The sequence below is a fragment of the Phocoena phocoena genome, chromosome 8 (assembly GCF_963924675.1).
Source record: "Phocoena phocoena chromosome 8, mPhoPho1.1, whole genome shotgun sequence".
In the NCBI taxonomy this organism is placed as follows: Eukaryota; Metazoa; Chordata; class Mammalia; order Artiodactyla; family Phocoenidae; genus Phocoena; species Phocoena phocoena.
In genome coordinates, this window is record NC_089226.1 from 100,175,737 (window position 1) to 100,202,839 (window position 27,103).

The 27,103-nt window shown below is 43.2% G+C and overlaps 1 protein-coding gene across 2 annotated transcripts; it reads right to left on the minus strand.

Moving 5' to 3' along the window:
* Positions 1-412: 412 nt before the first annotated feature.
* On the minus strand, positions 413-27,052 carry CPSF7 (cleavage and polyadenylation specific factor 7). 2 transcript variants are annotated; one of them, XM_065881849.1, is made up of 10 exons: positions 26,957-27,052; positions 26,226-26,334; positions 19,430-19,648; positions 18,485-18,588; positions 17,737-17,882; positions 14,433-14,847; positions 9,946-10,064; positions 7,532-7,700; positions 6,741-6,908; positions 413-2,383 (listed from the first exon to the last, which is right to left on the minus strand). In XM_065881849.1, the coding sequence occupies exons 2-9, from the start codon at positions 26,277-26,279 to the stop codon at positions 6,746-6,748; spliced, it is 1,389 nt and encodes a 462-aa protein (XP_065737921.1). In that variant the 5' UTR covers positions 26,280-26,334; positions 26,957-27,052; the 3' UTR covers positions 413-2,383; positions 6,741-6,745. The 2 variants fall into 2 exon arrangements, with proteins under 2 accessions (XP_065737921.1, XP_065737922.1); XM_065881850.1 differs by lacking the exons at positions 413-2,383; positions 26,957-27,052 and adding an exon at positions 26,800-26,866 and having other exon boundaries at positions 6,746-6,908; positions 17,710-17,882.
* Positions 27,053-27,103: the final 51 nt, after the last annotated feature.

Consider the following 27,103-nt stretch of genomic DNA (forward strand, 5'->3'; position numbering starts at 1 on the left):
TAGCAGAGGACTCTTCCCTTTATGAACTTGATGACGTCGGAACTGAACTGTACAAGGTAGGACATTTATTCTGAGAATAAATCTTAGGAACCTTGAAGGATAAAAGATGACTTGGAATTAACTAGGCTGTTTAGATGGTTAAGGATAGAAGCTAAACCTCAAGGGGCACCTCCAAAGGTTCGCACGAGGTCTCCTAGGTGTACCACACGCACTACACACGCCCACCGTGCAATTCCAGCTGAGAACTCAGGGATTCACTCCCCTCCCAAAGCCTCTACATCAGCCCACACCCGTGTCCCAGACACCTCAACAAATCTATTCAATGCAGAATCCGTGAAACAGCTCACACCCCATTTATTATTTAAAAATATTTTGTTACAAAAGGAAAAAAAATACAATGCAGTATAAAAGATTGACAGTGTCATCAAGTTTATTACACAATTTTCAACCTATCAGAAAGACAAACAAATCACCAACAACAGGGGGACGGGGCCTTGGCCTTTTTGAGGGTTGGGTTTTTTTCCTTTTGCTATCAGGAAATAAAACTAAAAATTGTGTCACCAAGTAAAAACAAAACAAAAATGGGGAGAAAAAAATTCTCCGGGTAAACGGCTTTTCTGGTATTCTATATATTTTTTTCTCCTTAAACTGTCACCTTACTTGGTTTTCTCTACATTAAAAAGACACCCGGAGCTGCTCTTGAGGATAAGCACATCACTTAACGCTTGGCCGGCTGGGCAGGGTGCCATATTCTGAAGTGGAGGTGGGGATGGGGTTGGGGGACAGGGGGAAAAAAGCTACAAACCTGTAGCCTCTGTCCCAAGGGAATGTGCCTCTCCAACCCTGGGGGACTCCCTCAGTGACTGAGCGAGGGCTATGTCAGAAACGTGCAAGGAACAGAGGAAGGCTTCCGTCCAGCTCAGTCTCTCCCCTCTGAGCCAGAAGGGTCTCCAGCGACCCTACACCCCACGTGCCACGTTTCCTGTTCGATGTCGCGTGCCCCACAGACGCATGCGGAAGTAGCATCTGTCGCCCCGTGGGTACCGCAGGACCCTGTTGCTGCTGCTTCTTTCAGCAGCAGCCGCCTCACAATTTGGATGTTATGGGAAAAGCAATTCCATTTGCCTGTGTAGAATGTGGCCCCCAGAGTGGTGGTCCTTAGAATTCTGAGCTGAGCTCATTAAAGTCAGGCTCCACTTCTTCCTTGCTCCTTATCAGAGGCAGCAAGTACCTCCAGGCAGAGCGAGGGGAGCTATTAAGTCAAAATTCAAAAGGTGAAAAAATATCAAATTTGTGGCTTTACCTACTAGTGCCGGGTTATCCCACAGTAAGTGAAAGTATGTACCTGGAGGATGCAAGCCCATGCTCACATCAAACCTGAAAAAGGAAAAGCCTATGGAAGTAGGCCATATCCCGCCCAACTTGCCTCCTTCCCCACTCCTAGTATTTCACAAGGGTTCTTCACTGCTGAGGTCCGATGTCCCCGACTCCCAATGGCAGTACCTTCCTCTAAAACAAGGAAGCAGCCTTCTTGGGGGAAGGGCTCCACATGTGAAATGGAAAAGCCCCAGGGAAAGGGAACATCTAGTGGAGCTGGTTATTGCAAGAGGCAACCGAACCAAGCAAGAAGCAGTAGAGGGTGGTAACTGGCTCTGCCAGGCTCCCCAGCAGAAAGCAACCTCATGGGCCTTCTCTGCTTAGGAGGGGCAAGTCCACTGAGCAGGCTGGGCAGCAGGGAGTTAAAAGGGTTTTAGCCCCCCTGGGAGGTCAGGGAAACAAACCGTCAATGAGTAAGAGGGAAAAGCAAGAACAGGAGAAGCTTTCCATAAAGTAATTTCTGTTCTCATGGTCCCTCCTCAAAGGGCTGGGCAGGTAAAGGAGTTAAAAAAGTGGTATGTTAGCAAGGGGTTTGGACCCTCTTCGCCCCATCAAACCTAGTGCTGAGGGCAGGACCCTGGGCATATTTTGGCACACCCAGTCACTCTCCTAGATCCCACAGGGAGGATCCGTTTCCTTTGGGAAGGATGTCTTCCCATCAACCTCACCACTGAACTGCTCCTGGAGAATCAGAAACTCATACGTTTCCTTGGACAAAGCACCGTTCTCTGTGGAGACCAGGGACCTGGACATGGTTTCTTCCTGTCTGCCACCCTCCCAACCACATGAAATCTTTAGGTTCTTTACCCTGGCAAACAGGAGTGGGACTGGGAGGGCTGCCAGGCAATCTTCAATCTTGCAGGGCAGAGGGTATTCCCTGTGGGTGTCTGGAAGGGGTTAGGGGCTTGGAGAAAGGGGAAGGGGTGGAGCGGCCTCCGTCCTTTAGTCCTGATCAAGGTGAGGAGATGCAAGTCCATTAAAAAAACATTTGCTTCCAACCAGACTCCTGCAATGAGAACATCAGAAGAGAAGAAAGAAAATACAAGTTAGAGGTTACTTTCCGATTAACAGGGGCTTATATAAATTATACTGGCATTTTCAAAAGTTAAAACGTATGAAGTAGGGGATGCAGACAGAGAGAATGCAAGCCTGGGAAAGTAAAAGACAGCAGAACTGTCTGGGAGTGTTTGGCACTGTGAGTAGTGAGGGAATGGCTGGAGGAGAACAGAGGAAAGAGGAGTGACATTTTACTTTAAGGTTGGGGGAAAAACATAGACAATGAAATAAGGCATCAAAGCAGTTTGACTGAAAAGGAGACTTTGGCTGGAAACTACTACATTTCAAGAAAAGTTGCTCTAAGGGAGCATGGTGAGTTTAAATACTGTTTCAAAAAATCTATTCTGAGCAAGTCATAGCTTACCTTAAGGGGAAGGGGAAAAATCTGGAAATGGGAAGTACAATGGTAAGAAAACAAGTGTGTACATAACCAAATCCATTAACCCCCAAATACCCAAGAGGCCCTTGCAGGGAGCATGTACTTACACAAGAAAACTAAACTTTTTTCCTTCTTTTAAAGAAGCATACACATAGAGCCAGAGATGTTCCAAGTACCACCACTCAAGAGACTCTAAGTCCTCCCCAGATGACAGGAGTGGGTGAGGGGCCAAGAAGCATACTAACACCGAGCAGCAGTGACGTGGTCAGGCCAGAGCAGAAGCAGAGCACGGAGGTCAAGGAAGAGAATCAGCAGTCCCCATCCAAGACAACGGTTAAGAGCTTCTGCTGAGCAGTGAAGGACTGCTAAGCCACTTGTCACATCTCGACCTAACTTAAGGTCCCCAGTACACTCAGCCCTCTTTCCAATGTTGTAACATCCATCTGCAGGGGGTGGCCTGGTCAATCTTACCACACAAAATAGAACTGACAGCGAAAAGGAAAAGGGGGAATTAAATTCACGCTTAGGATTTCTACTAACACCCAAACGGGCCACATGGCCTATACATAAATGCTCACCTTGAATGTACGCACTTCTGTAACCGGGAGGAGCTCTGCAAGAAAAACTACATCCATAAGCTGCCTGATCCTTCTACACTCTGAAATGGCACCATTTCACCCTGGGGTCCTCAGAATCTGTCATGGCCTCTGGTTTCTCTAAACATCTATGCAGGCAGGTATCTTTCTCATTTTCTATAAGAGGAAACTAAAGCCCTCAGTGACTCCTCAATTTCATACAATTTGGGTTTCCGAATCTTTGCGTTAGATCAAAATTGAACAGAATGCTCAGTTTTCTCTGGACCAGGAGGATAGCAATGAGGTGAGAATTACTATGTTTCAAGCAGGATAATGTCCTAAAATAATGAGACAACAGCCAACAACTACAAAAACTTGAAGCCACAGACAACCTAAGAATATCCTCAAACTCCAAAGCGTACACACATATACCACAAAAGTGATGTGATTTGGGAACTGTTGCTACAAAACAAGACTCAGAGGATAACTAATTGCATCAGAAGTAAACTACAGTTGACCCTTGAAAAATACAGGTTTGAACTGCGCTGGTTCACTTATATGCGGATTTTTTTTTCAATAAATACGTACTACAGTACAACAGAATCTGAGGTTGGTTGAATCTGTGGATGGAGAACTGCAGAAATGGAGGGCTGACTATAAAGTTATACTCGAATTTTTGACTACGCAGAGGTCAGCTCCCCTAACCCCTACACTGCTCAAGGGTCAACTGAACAGCACCCAATTCTTAGAGGTTATGGCTCCATTTTGGTGGTAATGTTTGAATGCAGACAGAGGACAAAGTGGGTCAATCAGACTTCAGGTCCCAGAGGTCGTGCCCATCCTGAGGAAGGATGGACAAAAAAGCCTGCTGTTTTTTGCTGCCCCTAGATGGAACATACCCTTTGCTCTCAGGGAACAGCTCTCCATATAGTATAAATACTAGTATTTTCTAACTAAAAGGTATTGTACTCAGAGCTTGCAAAGTTATCAAGGTAAATGAGGCCCAGGCACCATCTCCTCAACATGACATCTCCTAAGTCACAACTTGGTACCTACAGATGAAGTTAAGAATCCCAGGATGAGAATGTGAGAAATGGACATTTTTGGGGGGTCAAATTCAGTTCTTTTGGACTAATTAACCAGAAGGAATAACCAACGTACCTAAAGGGGTGATTAGGAAAAGTGGGGAACTGGAAAACCTGCCTCAAGAGTTAATTTTCCTCATTTGTCATAGGCCTGCACCAGCCAAATGACTGTTTTCTGGGAACTACTAGGTTATAGGATTTTTCAGTTTTTCAAATTGAATCATCCTCATAATGGAAGAAAAGTCCCACTTTACAGGTGGAAAAAAATGAAGCAAGATGACAGCTGAAGTCTCAGGTTCAGGTGTTCAATCCCCAAAGTTCTAATGATCAGAGGATCTCACAATTTTTCTATCAAAAGGCTGTCAGGAGCAAAGCCGCCAAGAACAGTGACATGCAGTTACACGTTCCGACTACTAACCTATGTGGCCCCAGAGACTATAATTCATGCTTTGCACAGACCAAGTACTACCTCCTTTGTCACTCTTATCCTAGTCAGCTCCAAAGGACACACACGGTGGGCTGCAGGACTGGGGAGGGTGGTGACTGATACTGAATCTACAAGCAACACTAGCAACTGTGCTAGCTCAAACAAGGGAAATGCTGCTACTGCTACAGGAGGGATGAGATCGATCACAGACCCACTCTACCCACCCTCCCGCCCACTGCCTGAGACTCAATTAGGCCAAAGCTGTTTAAAACTCTGCTTAAGTTAATGGCAGAAACAACAAAGTAGAGGGCAGTAGCCAAACGTAACAAGACTCCTTTCTTATTTGTTCAGTAGGTTGTCACTAGGCAGCCGTTTACAGTCCAGCTACCGCTTGTGAACTACAGGCACTCACAAGAAGGGGGGAGGGTTTCTTTTCCTTTCTGCATCCAGTCATCCATCTATCCACCCCAAAGATACCAAGCAGAACTATTCCTACTCACCTTCCACAATTACCATTACTTCAGACCAACCGAATCAGCCAAACACCAAGGACATTAATCCTAATGTACTTGATGTGAAGCCGCAAAATTGAGAAGAGACCCCAAAGTCACCCGGGTCATGCAACAGCCTTCAGGAACCACAAACGTACCATCCCCGCCAGAGTCTCGACTACTTTTACAGATCTCCAAAGAAACAGAGTCAACAACTGCTCTTGCTTGCTTATATACTAGAAACAATCTTTGTTGGAAGCTTGTTTTCAGTTGGATTGCCAAGCTGGTGGGATGTAACCTGGAGCCTGAGAATGAAAATAACAGAGCTGAAGCCCCTGAACCAGCCAAGCCTAACTCAACTTTTCAGTTACTTGAGTTAATGTAGTTCCCCACCCCTAACTCTCCTGCCTTTGTTTTGCTTTATTTAAAAAAAAAAAAAATCACTGTAAGTTTTTCCAAAACAAATATATCCTGCCATTGAAATATCCTCCACAGTCTCTAAAGCTTTAACGATAATTTTTTTCAGATCAGCTTTCTCCTCTCTGACTAAAGTATCCTGATTTTCAAAATCTTTTTAATACATATTAATTCTTAAAAATCATTAATGTTGCACCTTGAAAACTTACAAGTAGGCAATGGTCTTACTTTTTTCTGTCTTGGTCAATTTTCCTGATTTTTTCATTTGAAAGTTTGGTGGGGTTAAAGTATAACAATGAGGGACTTCCCTGGCGGTCCAGTGGTTAAGACTCCGTGCTCCCAATGCACGGGGCACGGGTTCGATCCTTGGTCAGGGAACTAAGATCCCACAGGCCACACGGCGCAACCAAAAAGAAAGTAAATAAATAATAAACAAATAAAACATAACAATGATAATAACAATAGCTACCATTTATTGAGAATTTACTATGTGACAGGTACTGTGAGTGCTAAATGCTCTATATGGATTAGCTCACTGAACACTCAGCAATCCACCGAGACAGTTGCTTTTATTATCTCCACTTACAAATGAGGAAACTGAGGAACAGAAAGCAATATGGCTGGAGGAGCTGGAATTCATAACCTGGCATCTACCTGCAGACACTGTGTTCTTAGCCATTATGCCATGTCGTCTCAGATACCAGGTGAAAGCAGTCAAAAAACAAGCAAAAATAGCTTAATCTCAGGTCCATTTCAGGGTGCGACTCCTCACAAACAAGCAGAAAACCTGCCCTCCTGAATTTTTGGTTACCTAAATAGGAAGCCTTCCCATACCCTTTTCTTGTTTTAAAAGGAGAGAGAGAAATCTTTACTATCAATAATTTTTCTTTCATAAGAGATCATCAACCAGCCAGCAATGAGGCTTCATCCCACCTTTCTCAGTGGTGCCGGTCCCGTTCTCTATCCCGGTGTCTCTCGTGCTCTCGGTTCCTTTCTTGGAAATAATCATCATGCCGATCTTCATTATGAAGCAGGTCCCGGTGCCTCCTGCTGCTCTCCCGGGACCGGCTTGGTGACCTCTCTCGGGACCGATGTCTTTTCCTATTAGAAGGATACTTTTCAGCCTCACTCAGAGGGCTTACCCCATTCTTTCTAAGAGTATTGTGTTTTGGTGTCTTCTACTATTTGCCTAAACCACTCTTCTGTTACTCTATCATGGCCCCTAGTCTTTTTTGGAAAATTAATAACAAACTTGTTGAGATCTTACTAACGTATCAGGCACAGTGCTAAGAGCTTTACATGCATTATCTCACCTAATCTTTACAACAGGTCTGTAAGATAAGTACTACCATTGTCCCCTTTTTAAAAATAAGAAAAATGAGGCTTGGAAAGTTGAGTAACTTCCATATTCAAGGTCATGCAGGTAGTTAGGAGCAGGACTGAGATTCAAATTCAAGAATGTGTGGCTCCAAAGCCCATGTTCTGAACTACGTCAGTCTTTCCTCCTAAATAAGCCCACTGCCTCACCAAACACAGATTTCAGACATTACAACATTTATTAATGTAAACGTTTGATTAATTTTTTTCCCTTAAAGACATGAGGGCTAGGTCTGCTCTTTCAACTAGGTCCTTGCCAGATACCCTGGGCTCCTTTCCTCCCCCTGCCAGTCCCTGGAAGAGTGCTGCTCAGGGCTGGCAGGCTGCTGAAGCAATCATCAACTCACCTGGATGAGCTCCCGCTGGCACCCACACTGTAAGACTTGGCTTCAATGCCATGAAGACAGTCCTTAAGGGAGGAGATGAGGACACGGCAACGCTCATCATTGGCGACCCGGGACTGTTTGATAACAGCAATGGCTGTGAGCAGCGTCTCAATCGCGTCGCTGTAATCCCCTGACAGGGGATGGATGGGAAAGGCCAAGGATGAGCAGAGGCAGTAAACTAACTGATGAAAAGGAGAACTCAGGAGGACACAAACCAAGAGTAAAAAGCTGTCCCACAGAACCACAGTAAAATGGATGAGGCAGAAGTGGCAGGTATACAACTGTATGGCACCTATATTCTAGTGGTCTGGAATCAGACAGATGCTCTCAGACACTGCTAGTGGATGTATAATCCGGCCCGTCATTGTCTGCGGGTTATGAGACAGCATCCATTAAAATAAACAATGTGCATACTTTTTGACCCAGCACATCTAAAAATTTTTTACTTGTGTTCACAAGTATATAATTTAAACAATGTTTGTTTCAGCGTTGTTTGTTGTATTAAAGAATCAAAAACAACTTAAAGTTCCTTCAGTAGGGTCTGGCTATATAAATTATGGAACATTGGTTCTACAGAATACTACATAGTCGTTAAAAAGCATGAGGTAAATCTGTATGTAAACAAAGCAATCCATGTAAAGCACTTAGCACAGTGCCAGGCACACAGTAAGGGCTCAATAAACGTTAGGTATTAGTTGATGTAACAGATGTCCAGAATGTATTTTTAAAAAGCTGTGAAACAATATTCCATCAAAAAATTACATATATATTTTGCTACATGCACAGAAAAAAAATCTGAAGGATAGACACTAAATTGTACAAGGTGGTCTTATTGATCGTCCTCATACAGAAGCCTTTCATTTATTAACACTGCATATTTCTGTCTGAATTATTTTAAATCTATAACCAAATACATATATACATACAAGTAACATATCTAAGACATGTATGTTGTGCGCACACACACACACACACACACATATATATAATATGCACACACACATATTTTTAATTATGCTGCCATCAAGAACTAGCTCCTTCATTCCTCACATCTGAGCAATGCTTGGACACAAGCAGAGTGGTCAGGGTGGGTACTTGCACAATGCTTTTGCAAACTAAAGCTTTCTTAGCATTAAGGACAAGATAATACAAGGAAAGCATGAAACCAGGCAGGGGTGCAGTGACAGTGGACTAGCAGCTCCCCCTGTGCGAGGCAGTGAAGAACAGAACAGAGACTGTGAAGAACCTGCAATTCTGTGGAGATCTAAGAACACCAGGATTTTGGCTCTACCAGAGTAGGGAATTTTTGCCTATTTTGTAGGAATTCAATAAATATTTGTGGTTTGAATGACTGGAATGAGAACAAAACAAAGGGAGGAGACAGAGGTTCAGTTATTGATCATCTCAGTGTGAAGGAACTGGTGAAGAACAATGATTGTTTTTCTTTATACTCTGTATATCTGACTTGCTACAACGAGCATAGATTATTTTCTAATTTAAAGAGATTTAACTCAGATGTCATGAAGGTTTCTGGTGGAAAAAAAGAGAGAGAGAAAATATACATACTTTCTGTCTTTAGTCCACTCTGCATTCAAATTTTGTAGTCAAAGATGAGAAATTATGGAAAATGGACGATAATAGAGTTAACTTATTTCTTAGGAGATCTGACAGTCTATATTTACATTCATGTAGGAAACTCACAGGAAGAAAGTGAATATGATTAGTGCTATAATGCGAAACTTGGACCAGAACCCGGAAACTTCCTATATTCTCTTCTCTTAGGAACCAAAGGTTCTGTTCCCCTGGCTCTCAAAGGCATGGCTTCCGGTTCTGCCCACTTAATACAGCAAGGCAAAAATTAGTTGTAAGGGTATATTATGCCTTAAGATTGACACCCAACAGACTTGTCTCTTTCTAGGATAGGTTACATGGAGGCGACCAGCTCTGCCTCGATCCCCAAATGTAATCAGATTCCATATCCACCATCATCATCAGTTCTAAAAACCCAAGGTCTACACTTGGCATTGGACTCATTACATAGACACAAGATCCACTGATCAACCACTGAGATCAAGATCTCCGTGAGGCAGGAAGTTCATTCTATAACAAACACCACAGTCAGTATTAGTTATTTATATTCGAGGCACTAAGTTGGTTTTCATGGGGCAGGTCTAGACACAGGCTAAACAAACAGCACCAGTGGAGCTCCCCAAAAGCCAGGAAACCAGGTTACCATATTGCTTTTCAAAATGTGCCACTCTTGCGAATCTACTAGTGCTCCAACTTTATCTTGTTGAATTTCTTGCCAATGGAAATGACAAAACGATGGAAAAACTAAAGGTAAGGAGAAGGCAGCAACGGTAAGGATGAGTTACCTGCACTGGCTCCAGATACAGCTTTGGAAATGGCACTGCTGGAAATTGCTCTGTTCCGCTTCATGATCTCTTCAAATTCTGCTTCACTCACCGTAGAGGGCGGAGGGCCCGAATCTCGGCTGTACACAGAAATAATACCACTCCTGACTGCCCACACCCCTCGTTAACTTTACCGTACTCTAGAGTACTATGCTATTTAACTGTGCTCTCCTGTATAATGTCTTAAATGGTTCTCAGCCTGTTCACATGTTTTATATGTTCATGTTCTCTTCAAAGACAGGATTTATGTCATATACTTTTGTATACCACTCCTGACTGCCCACACCCCTCGTTAACTTTACCGTACTCTAGAGTACTATGCTATTTAACTGTGCTCTCCTGTATAATGTCTTAAATGGTTCTCAGCCTGTTCACATGTTTTATATGTTCATGTTCTCTTCAAAGACAGGATTTATGTCATATACTTTTGTATACCACTCCTGACTGCCCACACCCCTTGTTAACTTTACCGTACTCTAGAGTACTATGCTATTTAACTGTGCTCTCCCGTATAATGTCTTAAATGGTTCTCAGCCTGTTCACATGTTTTATATGTTCATGTTCTCTTCAAAGACAGGATTTATGTCATATACTTTTGTATACCACTCCTGACTGCCCACACCCCTCGTTAACTTTACCGTACTCTAGAGTACTATGCTATTTAACTGTGCTCTCCTGTATAATGTCTTAAATGGTTCTCAGCCTGTTCACATGTTTTATATGTTCATGTTCTCTTCAAAGACAGGATTTATGTCATATACTTTTGTATACCACTCCTGACTGCCCACACCCCTCGTTAACTTTACCGTACTCTAGAGTACTATGCTATTTAACTGTGCTCTCCTGTATAATGTCTTAAATGGTTCTCAGCCTGTTCACATGTTTTATATGTTCATGTTCTCTTCAAAGACAGGATTTATGTCATATACTTTTGTATACCACTCCTGACTGCCCACACCCCTTGTTAACTTTACCGTACTCTAGAGTACTATGCTATTTAACTGTGCTCTCCCGTATAATGTCTTAAATGGTTCTCAGCCTGTTCACATGTTTTATATGTTCATGTTCTCTTCAAAGACAGGATTTATGTCATATACTTTTGTATACCACTCCTGACTGCCCACACCCCTCGTTAACTTTACCGTACTCTAGAGTACTATGCTATTTAACTGTGCTCTCCCGTATAATGTCTTAAATGGTTCTCAGCCTGTTCACATGTTTTATATGTTCATGTTCTCTTCAAAGACAGGATTTATGTCATATACTTTTGTATACCACTCCTGACTGCCCACACCCCTCGTTAACTTTACCGTACTCTAGAGTACTATGCTATTTAACTGTGCTCTCCTGTATAATGTCTTAAATGGTTCTCAGCCTGTTCACATGTTTTATATGTTCATGTTCTCTTCAAAGACAGGATTTATGTCATATACTTTTGTATACCACTCCTGACTGCCCACACCCCTTGTTAACTTTACCGTACTCTAGAGTACTATGCTATTTAACTGTGCTCTCCCGTATAATGTCTTAAATGGTTCTCAGCCTGTTCACATGTTTTATATGTTCATGTTCTCTTCAAAGACAGGATTTATGTCATATACTTTTGTATACCACTCCTGACTGCCCACACCCCTTGTTAACTTTACCGTACTCTAGAGTACTATGCTATTTAACTGTGCTCTCCCGTATAATGTCTTAAATGGTTCTCAGCCTGTTCACATGTTTTATATGTTCATGTTCTCTTCAAAGACAGGATTTATGTCATATACTTTTGTATACCACTCCTGACTGCCCACACCCCTTGTTAACTTTACCGTACTCTAGAGTACTATGCTATTTAACTGTGCTCTCCTGTATAATGTCTTAAATGGTTCTCAGCCTGTTCACATGTTTTATATGTTCATGTTCTCTTCAAAGACAGGATTTATGTCATATACTTTTGTATACCACTCCTGACTGCCCACACCCCTTGTTAACTTTACCGTACTCTAGAGTACTATGCTATTTAACTGTGCTCTCCCGTATAATGTCTTAAATGGTTCTCAGCCTGTTCACATGTTTTATATGTTCATGTTCTCTTCAAAGACAGGATTTATGTCATATACTTTTGTATACCACTCCTGACTGCCCACACCCCTTGTTAACTTTACCGTACTCTAGAGTACTATGCTATTTAACTGTGCTCTCCCGTATAATGTCTTAAATGGTTCTCAGCCTGTTCACATGTTTTATATGTTCATGTTCTCTTCAAAGACAGGATTTATGTCATATACTTTTGTATACCACTCCTGACTGCCCACACCCCTCGTTAACTTTACCGTACTCTAGAGTACTATGCTATTTAACTGTGCTCTCCCGTATAATGTCTTAAATGGTTCTCAGCCTGTTCACATGTTTTATATGTTCATGTTCTCTTCAAAGACAGGATTTATGTCATATACTTTTGTATACCACTCCTGACTGCCCACACCCCTTGTTAACTTTACCGTACTCTAGAGTACTATGCTATTTAACTGTGCTCTCCTGTATAATGTCTTAAATGGTTCTCAGCCTGTTCACATGTTTTATATGTTCATGTTCTCTTCAAAGACAGGATTTATGTCATATACTTTTGTATACCACTCCTGACTGCCCACACCCCTTGTTAACTTTACCGTACTCTAGAGTACTATGCTATTTAACTGTGCTCTCCCGTATAATGTCTTAAATGGTTCTCAGCCTGTTCACATGTTTTATATGTTCATGTTCTCTTCAAAGACAGGATTTATGTCATATACTTTTGTATACCACTCCTGACTGCCCACACCCCTTGTTAACTTTACCGTACTCTAGAGTACTATGCTATTTAACTGTGCTCTCCCGTATAATGTCTTAAATGGTTCTCAGCCTGTTCACATGTTTTATATGTTCATGTTCTCTTCAAAGACAGGATTTATGTCATATACTTTTGTATACCACTCCTGACTGCCCACACCCCTTGTTAACTTTACCGTACTCTAGAGTACTATGCTATTTAACTGTGCTCTCCCGTATAATGTCTTAAATGGTTCTCAGCCTGTTCACATGTTTTATATGTTCATGTTCTCTTCAAAGACAGGATTTATGTCATATACTTTTGTATACCACTCCTGACTGCCCACACCCCTTGTTAACTTTACCGTACTCTAGAGTACTATGCTATTTAACTGTGCTCTCCTGTATAATGTCTTAAATGGTTCTCAGCCTGTTCACATGTTTTATATGTTCATGTTCTCTTCAAAGACAGGATTTATGTCATATACTTTTGTATACCACTCCTGACTGCCCACACCCCTTGTTAACTTTACCGTACTCTAGAGTACTATGCTATTTAACTGTGCTCTCCTGTATAATGTCTTAAATGGTTCTCAGCCTGTTCACATGTTTTATATGTTCATGTTCTCTTCAAAGACAGGATTTATGTCATATACTTTTGTATACCACTCCTGACTGCCCACACCCCTTGTTAACTTTACCGTACTCTAGAGTACTATGCTATTTAACTGTGCTCTCCTGTATAATGTCTTAAATGGTTCTCAGCCTGTTCACATGTTTTATATGTTCATGTTCTCTTCAAAGACAGGATTTATGTCATATACTTTTGTATACCACTCCTGACTGCCCACACCCCTTGTTAACTTTACCGTACTCTAGAGTACTATGCTATTTAACTGTGCTCTCCCGTATAATGTCTTAAATGGTTCTCAGCCTGTTCACATGTTTTATATGTTCATGTTCTCTTCAAAGACAGGATTTATGTCATATACTTTTGTATACCACTCCTGACTGCCCACACCCCTTGTTAACTTTACCGTACTCTAGAGTACTATGCTATTTAACTGTGCTCTCCTGTATAATGTCTTAAATGGTTCTCAGCCTGTTCACATGTTTTATATGTTCATGTTCTCTTCAAAGACAGGATTTATGTCATATACTTTTGTATACCACTCCTGACTGCCCACACCCCTTGTTAACTTTACCATACTCTAGAGTACTATGCTATTTAACTGTGCTCTCCTGTATAATGTCTTAAATGGTTCTCAGCCTGTTCACATGTTTTATATGTTCATGTTCTCTTCAAAGACAGGATTTATGTCATATACTTTTGTAATTCTGGCATGACCCAACAGTGCTCGACACTCATAGCATTCCTAACAGTGACTTATAGCACTCCATTTAATCAACTGTCTTAAAAAGGGATACGAAGGACATGGTTTGGGTTGAGAGTTAAGATGCAAACAAAATACCAAACAAAAACATTCTCTAACAGTTAACTATTTCCCAGGACTCAATACTATGACAACAGTTTCCACAAGGGAAAACACAAGAATTCAGTGCTCACTTACTTCCTCAGGGAGAACAAAATGCTTAAAACACTGTCTACCCCACTATGCCTGGCTCAGATCTGAAAGGAACAAGATGGTCCTTACCTGCCATGGTGGTTATAGGGTGCCGAGGCCTTCATGTAAGTATCTGGTGGAGGCCCCACTGTGGCATTTGGTGGGGGGAAGAAGGCTGGATTGAGGTGAAGGGCAGGTGGGATGGCCCCAGGGGGAGGTACAGTCAGATGAGGAGGTAATCGAGGAGGAGGGGGCATGAGATGCTGGTAGTGGATGCCAGGAGGAGGAGGAGGGACCCCAAAGCTTGAGGAGAGAGGTGGTGGGGGTGGAATTGGGGGTGGGGGCAGACCCATCAGGGGAAGGGCTGAAGGAGGGCGATTGAAATAGGGCAGCACACTGGGGGGCTTATCCACACGGGCAGATGAGGGTACAAGGTTCTCAGAGGGTGTGGCCCGTCCATCAGCAGAATCACTAGAATCTCGGGAGTGGGCCCGTGGAGGTATTCCTATGAAGCAAAACAGAATTACTGTTACTGTCCAACCTTTAAACATAACCACGGGACCAGGTCATCCTTCAGCAAGTCATCTGACACCATACTAAGGAAGGTGACAGGTAGCTGAGAAAGAAGGTAAAATCACCTACTGTTTTTCTTTGGCCTCAGAGAAAGCTCAGAGGCAACCTAGTTAAGACATAAACCCAGGAAGAAAACCACCCTAAATTCTGTATGTTAAAGAATGCTCTTTATCTAGAACTCTCAGTGCTTCACATTTAAGTTACCCTTAGATTTGCTTTCTATTTTTAAATGCAGAAGGATCCTAATAACCCATGAGAAAATGACAGTGCTGAAGTATGTTCATTACTGATCAGCTGGATTCAAGCTGTTTCGAAATCCCATTGTCTCTGGTAGTTGTTCAGGGACTCTTTCCTTAGACTAGTAATAGTTAACCTTCTTTATCCTGCTATATACTTGAAATTTTCTCTTTGCCATGGCTCTTTGGCCAGGGAATTTGGGGGAAGGGAGGGAAGGGCAGGGGATGGATAACACTTCCTCCATCCAAGTACCCAAACTGGTAACTGGGACGGGGAAGAGCCATAGAACAGAGAGTAGAAGACTGGAGGTTAAATGAGAAAACACGGGAGACAAGCCAAGGAAAGATCTGCCCACAGAATGAGCAGATGGCACACAGCTGACACCAGGGACTCCTAGCAAAAGCCTGGTACAAAATATGCCTGAAACCTGGGAAACTCCCCCTACATTCCAATGGCCCAAACCCTCTACCCCACAGGGCAGCCTACTAGGATCATCGTCGTGGAACGGTGGTATGGTGTACAAAACAGGGGCTCAAAACATGTTTGTATACAGCTGGAAACATGGCTCTGACACCGTCAAGTCATTTGGTTAAACTTGTTCCCTCTTTCCAATTTAATAGTCTACTCTAAGCCTGGTTAATGTGGAATCCAACAGAAGAATGTGATCACATGGTCTTGGGAGTCTTGGAGGTAGAAAGATGCCATTAGGAGACAAGTGTGGAGAGAAAGAAGAGTGCTCCTTAAACAAAAACTTGTTAGTAAACACTAACTCCTGATGAAAGCACAAGGTGGAATTAATCCCCTTGGCAACCACCTTGGATCCTCTAACATAGTTTATCACCAGTGCCTACCACAGCATTCTCTTGCTTTTCATGTCTCACACACATGGCAACGTGCTATTTCCCTGAGTTCTCTCAAGCTGAAGAAAGAAGAGGTATTAGCAAGTGTAATCCTCTGAAAGTTAGCTACCTTCCCAGCTACCGTTCCCACACTAGCAAGGGTTCTTTTTGTATCTAGGGCCACAAATCCCAAGAGTAGCAACCACTGTTAAGCAGACTAAGTCAACCAGCTATACTTAGTGCATTAACAGAGCCCACGTCCATCAACATGACAGCGCAGAAAAACACCACTCGGTCAGCACCACCACTTCAGCAAAGAAAGGTAACATCAAGGAGTAAACAGCCAGGTGGTGCCAGGACTGTTAGGTGCTCAATGCAGCTGTAAAATTATACATCTTAAGAAAGCTAGAAGAGGCGTGAATCATAGAAAGACTCTGAAACACAATGGACTTTGAACATTCAGGCTATCAAGGAAGAAAAGTATGTGCCTCTAACCCAGAGCAATAGCTCACACCACTTCCATCTAGGCTCTCCACATAGTTCTAAGAACATAGTTGCTCCTATCAAGAGCTGAGTGGCCATATTCCCACCTTCAGTCAACCTATCCAAGGTCCCAGTGGACTACCCAATCAATACAAGGCACTATTTTGAGAGCAGGACCTAAGCAGTGACAGAAAGTGGGTAACGAAAACTTTGCCATACCCCCACTGTAGTAAAAGGAAAGTAATGGCAGTTGACTGTTTCAGGCAGGGCCTTGCAGGTTGGCTGCACCTTCTGAAGTCAGGACAATCCAAGGTTGGTCCCCAGGTTTCGCAGGTTCAGAAACTTGATTTTAACAGTTCACCCAGGGATGACTGGACCCTAGGAGATTGATTCACACTATCCAAACTCACAAGAGACTGATTCATAAACCAGAATGACAATTTATTAATTTACAATGAGAAATATAACTGCCAAGCAGACTGGAATACTTGTGTCGGCTGGTCAGCGCATTCTCTTCCCAGTAGGAGAGCCTAGTTGGGAAACCAAATTAGTATCAGAAGGTGTCTTGGTGAGCACAGGGTCAGAATAAAGGGAATAAGGTGAGCTTAAGGCATACTATCATCAGGCTAAGGTAGCATGATGCAACTTTCTTTACTAATGGGAAACACTTGCCAAGCAAACTAAAATCGCAGATAACAGAAAGGGTACCCAACCCCCCTGGTCAATGCTGGAGAAACACTTAAATTCTTACTCTCCAGCACTCCTCTTGGTCGATTCCTTACAGAACACCCTTCCAGTGTATGTTTACGACAAGATTACAGCCATCTTTATGTATCATATTTATATTTTATGGTGGTTGCTTCTTAATAATTTATAGACACATGTCTTACAATTAAGGCCATTTGCTATACACTTGATTTTTTAGATAGAAACACATAATTTAGACTTGACAGGAACTTTATATGTCACGTGTCTATTTCAAATGGGGAAGTAGGCCCTAAGCAGTAAAGTGACCTGCCCAAGGTCACATAATGAGTTAGTGGCAAAACTGAGCCATAACCTGAACTTACCTGACTGCTAGCACATGAGCCTCATTTTTGGCTTACCTACTGCCATGCTGTCACCCATAATCACCACCACCCTCTCTCAAACTCTTTCACATCGTAGGCCAAGCCTACACCACAGAAAACAAACCCACAAACTTCCCCCCCTTCATACAGATGGTCTCCACGTACCCCCTCTTGGGACTCGGACGCACTCACGTTTCCGAGCCTGTGCCTCAAACTGTGACAGGTTCTGGCGGGTGGCCGGCCTCACATCCACTTTTTCTCCATTAAGAACTTTTCCTGGCAGAAGTTCCAACAACTTGTGGACAGAGTTTTCAGAGGCTACCACCACCTCAGCATACCTTGAGGAAGAAAAATTAAAAACGAGTGAAATCTACTAGACAACCAAGACAGGAACACAGAAATTCTCTTCCACTTTTAGTGAAAACTGCTAAAGCCAAGGATACCTTGCTAATATTTTTTTTTTTAAGATTTTTTTGATGTGGACCATTTTTAAAGTCTTTATTGAATTTTTACAATATTGCTTCTGTTTCATGTTTTAGTTTTTTGGCCCTGAGGCATGTGGGATCTTAGCTCCCAGACCAGGGATCGAACCCACACCGCCTGCATTGGAAGGTGAAGTCTCAACCACTGGACTGCCAAGGAAGTCCCTTTTTTTTTTTATCTTTCTAATATTAAAAACACAAAACTACTAAAAACAAACAGGTGTCATGCTAAAATTTTCCTATTTATTTCAAATTAGAAATCAGCTTTCTTTGCCTCTCAATGGATGGATGTTCTCCTACATTGCAGCTAGGTCCCCAATCTAAGGTGGTTTGTTAAAACCAAGGCAGTAAACTGGGCCAGGGGTGGGAGGGATTAAATTACAGGGCCAAAATAACAGTACAGATCTGTCATCCCAATGGTTACAAACTAAAAGGGGCTTCTCAAATCCAGACCTCACCCTTTGGACTGGCCATTTGCTCGATTCTCTGCAAATTTCAACTCCACCACATCATAGACTCCTACAGAGCGAATAACCTGGATCAGCTGCTGGTCTGTGGTCCACTGGGGCCGGCAAAATGGAAAAGGAAGAAATGTCAAGAGCTACACCCCCCTCCCCCAGAATGTCCCAAACCCTTCCCTCAAATCTAGGATTCTAGTCACAATCATGACCGCCCACAGGAAACCCAGAAGGTCATCAATATTTCAATTAGAGCACGTTTTTCCTATTGTCCTCACCCATGCAGAATTCCAAAACCACCCACCCCTGCCCCAATCCCCGTCTTTGAGACTAAGAAAATTAAAAGCTATTTTAACTTTGACTGCCACTTGGGCTGGCTCGTCATCAGCTCAAACGGTGATTACTAGCAGCTTTTAGTTATAGATCTGATAGGCTAGAGTTGATCACTGACAGCAACTTTCCCCTCAGTATACACATTTCTTAATTTGAAAACACCACCTCCCAGCACCAGCCCCCAAACATGTCACACAATAACTTTTGCAGAACAACAATCACCACCTACCCCGAGCGTACTACAGCTATCAAGGTCTTTGCTCCCTCTCACCCATCATTATCATAGGACCATCTAATGACCACCAAGAGTTCAAGGTGTTCACTCTGAAATCTCATCCCACAGATGACCCTGGTAGACATAAAAGCCCCAGGGTCAGGGGCGGTAACAAGATGGCAGAAAAAGCAACTACCCACTTAATCATTGCTTTCTTCGGCACCAGTACGTCCTCAGGATAGTTCCCTTTCAGAGATCAATCCAACCTGATCCCAGGAAAAAGAAATCCAACCCCATCAGAGCACAAAACAGTGCAACAGTGGTTTCTGAAAATGCCATCACCTCCCAGTGCTCTCCCTCCAGCCCACCCACAAGCCTTTTTGGTTACCCATGCTCACCCAGGAGAAACTGCCCACATAGACAGCAGCTCGCCTATTACGCAGGCCACTGTAGGTGTAGAGAATTGCAGGGGTCTTGTTATTGGGCTTGGGAGATGGCTCCTGGCGAACAGGAGGTGGCGGCTCAGTGCTGCTGCTTCTGTCATCTGAGGGCTGTGAGGTGGCTGTCAACACGTCATCGTACAGGTCAATCTGATCTGTATTGTTGAACTCTGGGTCCTAAGAGACGAGGGGTTGGCAAAGGTGGGTTTGAAAACCTTTCATTTTGTCCATTCTGTTTTACTCTAGTTTACTTACAATCCACGGTCAAATATTTTATAAAACATACAAAACTTCCTTGTCCTACTCTAGGAAACTAGGAAGAAAAACTTCCCCATGTAAAACAATTTTAACACTTAATTATACTTATGTATGTAGGTGTTTCTCCTAAGACCCTGTTAGCAGTCTATAGTGTTTCTAGCTTTAATCAACTGTGAGACTCAAAAGGTACATGATGATTAAACAAGCAAACTAAGAATGCACAGAGATGCATCTGCTACTGCTATCAATGTGGCCAGCTTCTCAAGACCAGATCTAAGATACACTAATGAAAATTTGTTTTCAACATCTTATGCTATTTCCAAAATCAAGAGTTACACAAAACTTACTCTTCTACTTAATAAGAAATAGAGTAGGGCTTCCCTGGTGGCAAGCCCGTGTGCCACAACTACTGAGCCTGTGCTCTAGAGCCTTTGAGCCACAACTACTGAAGCCTGCTCGCCTAGAGCCCGTGCTCCGCAACAAGAGAAACCGCCGCAATGAGAAGCCCGCGCACCGCAACGAAGAGTAGCCTCTGCTCCTGCAACAAGAGAAAGCCCATGCGCAGCAACAAAGACCCAATGCAGCCAAAAATGGAAGGAAGGGAGGGAGGGAGGGAGGGAGGGAGGGAGGGAGGGAGGGAGGGAGGAAGGGAGGAAGGAAGGAAGGAAGGAAGGAAGGAAGGAAGGAAGGAAGGAAGGAAGGAAGGAGGGAAAGAAAGGGAGTATATTTATTTAGAAATGTAAATCTGGGGAAAAGCATGTTAAAGTGGGAACCAAAACACAAAAAAGAATGGGAGTATTGGTTTAAACTCTTTGACTTACACAAATGATTTAGAGAAGCTCTAAAACTCATAGTACATAATCCCATCTTTCCATTATCAAAGAAATATAAAAAATAAAAGGGAAGTGAATAATGGGGGGATTTTCCATTATAAGTTCTATTTCTCAAATGACATGCAGATCCAATACATTACCATGACATTTATGAGACATCTTTGAGCAATACCAGAGATGTCCAATGATACACAAAAACAGTTAAGTTCTCTAAAATATAAAGGTCAGGGGCTTCCCTGGTGGCGCAGTGGTTGAGAGTCTGCCTGCCAATGCAGGGGACACGGGTTCGAGCCCTGGTCTGGGAAGATCCTACATGCCGCAGAGCGGCTGGGCCCATGAGCCATGGCCGCTGAGCCTGTGCGTCCGGAGCCTGTGCTCTGAAACAAGAGAGGCCGCGACAGTGAGAGGCCCGTGCACCGCGATGAAGAGTGGCCCCTGCTTGCCGCAACTAGAGAAAGCCCTCGCACAGAAACGAAGACCCAATACAGCCAAAAATAAATAAATAAAAATTAAAAAAAAATATATATATATAAAGGTCAGGAAACAAGACAAGCACCGATATCATAAGCTGTGTTATTGTAAGCTTTCAAATATGAACGTGAATTCTGCAAGATAGGCAAAATATACTTTTTGCCTATGTGATATATTACTGTTATGGACTGAATGATTTCCCCCTACATACACTGAAACCCTACTCCCCAATGTGATGGTATTAGGAGGTAGGGCCTTCAGGAGGTAATTAAGATGAGATGAGGTCTTGAGGGTAGAGCCCATGAAAGGGATTAGTGCCCTTATAAGAATCAAGAGAGCTTGCTTGCTCTGCTGTGCTCTGCATGATGTGAGGATACAAGTTGGCAGTCTGCAACTGAGAGAGGCTGATCACCAAAACATGAACCTGATCTCAGTTTTCCAGCCTCTAGAACTGTGAGAAATACATTTGTTTATAAGCCACCCAGTCTTTACTATTTTGTTACAGCAGCCCAAGCTAACACTTATATAAAAATTCCTAAAATCAAAAGAACTACTACTAAGAGACCTTAATGTTTCAGATTTTGCAATGTCATTATCTCAGAGAGGATCTTTTTATTTTAAGGATCAGACAAGTATATTTTCAGGTAACATTCTAAAACATCCAAACAGTGCTAAAGAGGATACTGCCAAAATGAGAGTACAGGGAGACGTTCAGAGTGTTTTAGGGAAACTATAACTCGGAGACGTTCGGAGTGTCTTAGGGAAACTATAGCTCATTCATGTCATTGCTGTCTTTTAAAAACAGGAATAAAGAAAGAACCTATACTAAGGGAATAAAAGAACCTGTATTAAGTAACTTGTTTAATTGCCTGAAGGAGAATCATTTCCCCTAATGCAACTCAGGACAGGAAGCTCCAGTAACTTTCTCCCTTCAATACCATCACAAGAACTGCTGATCCTGAACTTCGACTAGAGAAGAGACTAACTACAAAATGCATTCTTAGACCTACATACCATTAGCAACTTTTGGAAACAATCTTAGTTTCTCAGTTTATCTGAAGTACAAGGGAAGAACATATACACCATGATAATACTATTGGATTGTTCTGGTATTGAGGGGGCAAGGATTCTACTTCCTGAGGCATGTAAATAGCTTCAAGTATTACAAACACTCTTAACAAGCCCCACAGGAAAGGAGTTTGAAGCTTGTAAAAATCTTGCAAAGAGAATGGCAAAAGGGAGTAAACTTTTTAGGGGCAACTTAAAAGCAAGAAAAGGAATCAGTGAGGCAAATAAGCACAGGAAAACTATTTTAGGTAGTCAAACCTATAAATAAGGACCTTGCATAAAAAAGGATGCGTATGTGAAGAACGGGGAGAAGCTAACATTGGAGAGCACAGGGTGGATAATAAATTAAAAAGGTGAAGAAAGCTGCGGCTAATAACTCAACATTTTATGTGTAAAATATTTCACAGCCTTACATCTCAAACAATCCTAACTCTAGACAAACCACTTATTTTTGTTTGTTTGCTTTTTGCGGTACGCGGGCCTCTCACTGCTGTGGCCTCTCCCGTTGCGGAGCACAGGCTCCGGACGTGCAGGCTCAGCGGCCATGGCTCACGGGCCCAGCCGCTTCGCGGCATGTGGGATCTTCCCGGACCAGGGCACGAACCTGTGTCCCCTGCATCGGCAGGCGGACTCTCAACCACTGCGCCACCAGGGAAGCCCCAAACCACTTATTTATTTATTCATATACTAGGTATGATTTGCCCTTGTGGTTCAAGGTAGAGAAAGGACTTAGAAACCACTCAATCTTCTCCAATGCTCTAATCCTTAGACAACACTACTTCACACTTCAAACCAGGGTGCCTTTTTTAAATAAATCAGGGATTGTGAAATGGAACTTAAAGGGAATAAGGAAACACACCATCTTGGATGGTCAGTGGAACCAAACTGGAATTCCTTCCGTGAAGTATCTGTGATTCAGAGATGTGTGTCTAAAAGTTGTAATACAAAAATTATTGCTGATAATTGGGTAGAGAACATGCAGACTCGGGCAGCTCAGACATCAAACATATCACCAGGAAATCCCCCATACTGTAAGCCTCGGCAAACAATCTACTCTTTCAGGGTTCCTTAGAGAATATGACAGACTCAATCCTGGAAGACCCTGGTGGATGGATTACCTTACCACTTTAAGAAACACAAAAGGATTCAATGAACGCAAAATTGTCACAAGATTCAAATGGTCTCTCTGTGCCACAGAGCCTCAGTTCAAAGACGCTTGTGGGAACTATTCTGATGCACAGGCAGACCTGTTGAGGATTCTATTGAAGATTTTATTGAAGAAACAATGTATCAAGTTGTGTTTGGATTTAAATCTGCTAGCAACATCAGTTCGCTTTACTCTTCAGTTGCTAAGACAGAAAAACAGATAGGGCCTGAGGTCTTTCAGATTACCAAATGAGCTGGTGTTTTATGCAGTTAAAGAAAAATCTAATTCTACAAATTAAGTGAAAAATACAATGTTTTAAAGGCATTGATGTGGAGGGATTCACTTCAGGGAGGTTAAAAAAGAAGTATGTATTTAATACTGAATTAATACCAGGGACAATTTTGCATTTAACAGCATAGGAATAACTGTGGTTGTCTCATGAAGCCTCTTGGTTTACAAAAGAGAACTTGCATGATTATGAATTTAAATGAGAACTTCCCCACCTATCTGCTCAATGTTCCTACCTGCCAGCCCTTTTCCTGATATCTAAGGGGAATAATAAAGCTTAGGATTTATTTTTCTCAAAGCAACCCATTTGATATAATTTTCTTTTAACTATAACCAAAGCTCAGTTTTTGGCTTTATAATTACTATTTCCACAGTTCTCACCTCACACTCTCCTTCCATCACTGTCCACTGCTCTCAACTACCAGGAATAGAACCTCTTTTGAGTAAAAGAAATCCATTTTTTCCTTTTATCTCACTACTTCTAACACAGTGCCTAGCAAACAGAAGTAGCTCAATAAATACTTGTTGATAAAAATGAGGAAAACTAAGCATATTGTGCAAAGTGCCTGTCTTTGCATAAGGAACAGAACAGAGACAAAACACTCAGCAGGATGGCAGCTCTCAGTCTCTTTTCTAGTTGTTCTCCCCAGCATAAGAGAGCAGCTGTGAACCCTAAGATTCCAACTGCAAAAGGAGTGAAGGAGCTCTGCAAAAGAGGCTTTTGTAGCACATGTTTTAAGAGATCCAGGAGTCAGCACGATAGGGTTCCATCTAGGAACAGTGCTTATTTTCCCTGGGGAGCAAAGTACACGTGACAAGGTTCTTGTGCATGGGTAAGCTTGGGGTGAATCGATAACATTCTTATAACATTCTAAAACACAATGTGTACTCGCTGCCTTCAGTCTAAGCTTGCTTCTAACAATCCTAGCCAAACAGAGCTTTTACCACTTCTTTAGCGCCTCCAGAACATACTAAAACCAGCTTTGCTAAAAATTAACTTACTTGTGGGGAAAAAAGCACCCCTCCCCTGACCTTCCCCCAGACATAAGACATTCAAAATCTATACTTTTTTCAACTTACTAAGTATCAAATACTGTGCGTTTGATATAAATGTCTACTTGATTTCACACACCACCTTTGGCCTACCTTAGACCCATAAAAAAGTCCTGTTTAACTAAAGAGACCAGAGAACAAATTGTTGAGGCCAATGACTTCTACCTTGACAAAGCAGTGACCATTGGATGAGGCCTATGTCTTGTCTATGACCTACAAGCTGCATTGCTTAAGAAATTACGGAATCTCATTTCTCAGACCAAATGTCCCTGTGGTCAAGGACCCTGTTCTACCCATTTCCCAAAGTGAATCAGCAGCACTGTTACCAACCCACAGATAAGGAAATTAGGGGAAAAGAAGTTTTTAAAATGAATAATTGAAAACAACTAAGGGAGCCTTGTTTTCTTGCTATCTAGTACTAAAAAAAAAAGTAAAAAGTAGTTAAGTCTGATTCAAAGTAATATGAAAAACTCAGGAAAACAATGGTTTGTAACTAAATATTCTAAACCTTTCTTCTCATCCAGAAATAATTATGACTTGTTTGAAATTTAAAGAAAAATCTTCATGTATTTAAGTTAATCAACAGCCACACGTACATGACTTCAGTTTGCCTGAGAAGACATGGGAAAATGACTAACTTATGTCAAGTGAAAGAAATGGCATATATCAACCTCTTCTGTTGCTTCGTATCAAAGCCAGGGTCCAATCAGAGCCCTTTCCTTCCCTAGCCTGTTTTTTTTATCCTCTTTCCAGGTCCTTACATGTAGCCATTGAAAGATGCCAACAGGAAGAACCAGCTTACTGAAGTAAAACAGTGCTGAAAATAATCCAGGCAAGATATTAGTAAGTTTTAAATAGAGATTTTGGGACACTCTTGAGATTTGACCTCAAGAGCTCAGAACTGAACTGTATATGAAATCATTGTTTCAAAGGAGGTTACTGTTATCGTATTTCTTGACATATCATAGAGACCAGCAAATCCAACTGAGAGCATGTGGCTGGGTCTGTATCTGCTTCGTAACTGGTTTGTCCAACACCTTTCCCTCCCCCCACCAAACAAGTAGATCCGTCAATAAAATTTACTTCTCAAGCCTGGAGTCAAGCTACTCCTGAAAGGAAGGAAGACAGAAAACAACTGGAATGCAGCTGAAATTAAACGTTAAAGCTATCTTTTATACTGTGCCTCTCACTGCCCTATGGGGGAGGAGACTGCATTTCTCCAGGGGCAGTTTGAGAGAATCTCAAAGGAACAGGTATCAACATCATCCTCATGAGTACTATAGCAAACCTAATTCTGATTTTTAATTTTGGTTAGTCTTCGAAGAGACTGACATCCAACTTTGGCTTCCTGGGGGAGCAAGTTCCACAGGTTGATTCATCACTCTATTAAACCTAATTTTTATTTACTCTTAAATCAAAGCTTTTCAAATCAAGCCTGGAGGCTTAAGTTAACATAAAGCAGAACGGTCAGAAATCTTGGAAGTCTGTGCTAGAGGGAAAATTTTAGATCTGACAGAGGGGTGTTTAGGCCTATAAAATCTTCATGGACTGACACAGCCTGGAACCACTGCAAGTTTGGTGCGAGTGATTCCTCAGCTGGTACAGGAAAATACCAATGTTCCCGATGACCCCTCACCTGATTGAACTCCTCGTCAGCATATATATCAATCAAGTCCACTCCTTCTGACATGGCTCCGGAAGGAAGATCTCGAGCCCGGAAAATGGACAAGGTAAGAAAGATGCCACTGCAGTATCCAGAAAGAAACAGAGTTAGAGGCATAAGGGTCCCAGGGTGGGATGAGGGCATTGGTTGCCAACCTCCCGTCTCCAGAGACGCAGCATCCTGGCAGGCAGCCCGAGCTCTGCCCCACCCGCTCCGCCCCGCCCCCGGCCTCGCGCCGCCCCTCGCTCTCCCAGGCCACCGGGGCTCGCGGGGCTCGCTGCCCATCACCCTCGGGCCCGACTGGAGCTGCGCCGCAGCTGCCTGGGGCGCGACGAGGAAGTGCAGGCCTCTGCTCCTAGGGGCCCTCGGATGGCGCTGCGAAGAACGATCGCGGCGAAGCCCGCAGCTACAGCCCGCCGCACCTGCCGAGGCCCCAAGCGGCCCCGGCTAGAGTCCCTGCGGGTCTCGGATCTCCAACCACCTCCGCTCCCCACCCAGGCCTAGTCCTCGCCCCCAGCTAGGCCCGCCGCGCTCCCTCCCCACAGACCCGGCCCGACGCCCTCGGCCCCCTCCCTCAAAGGCCCGCGCCTCCCGCCGCCCGCCAACTCCGGGTACCCCAAACTCAACCGATCCCCTCCCCGCCTCAGCGCCGTCCCCGAGCCCTCTTCCGGCCCAGCCGGCCCCCGGCCGCGCGCCCCCGTTACCGGGAATATGGCGGCGGCGGCGGCGAGTCCGGACTAGGCCCGAAGCGCGCGAACCGCTCTCTGCCCCAGGTCCCCCGCCGCCGGCGTCACACGCACAGCCACTTCCGCCATACGCGAGGACGCATCTTCCGGCTCAGGTCCTCAGAG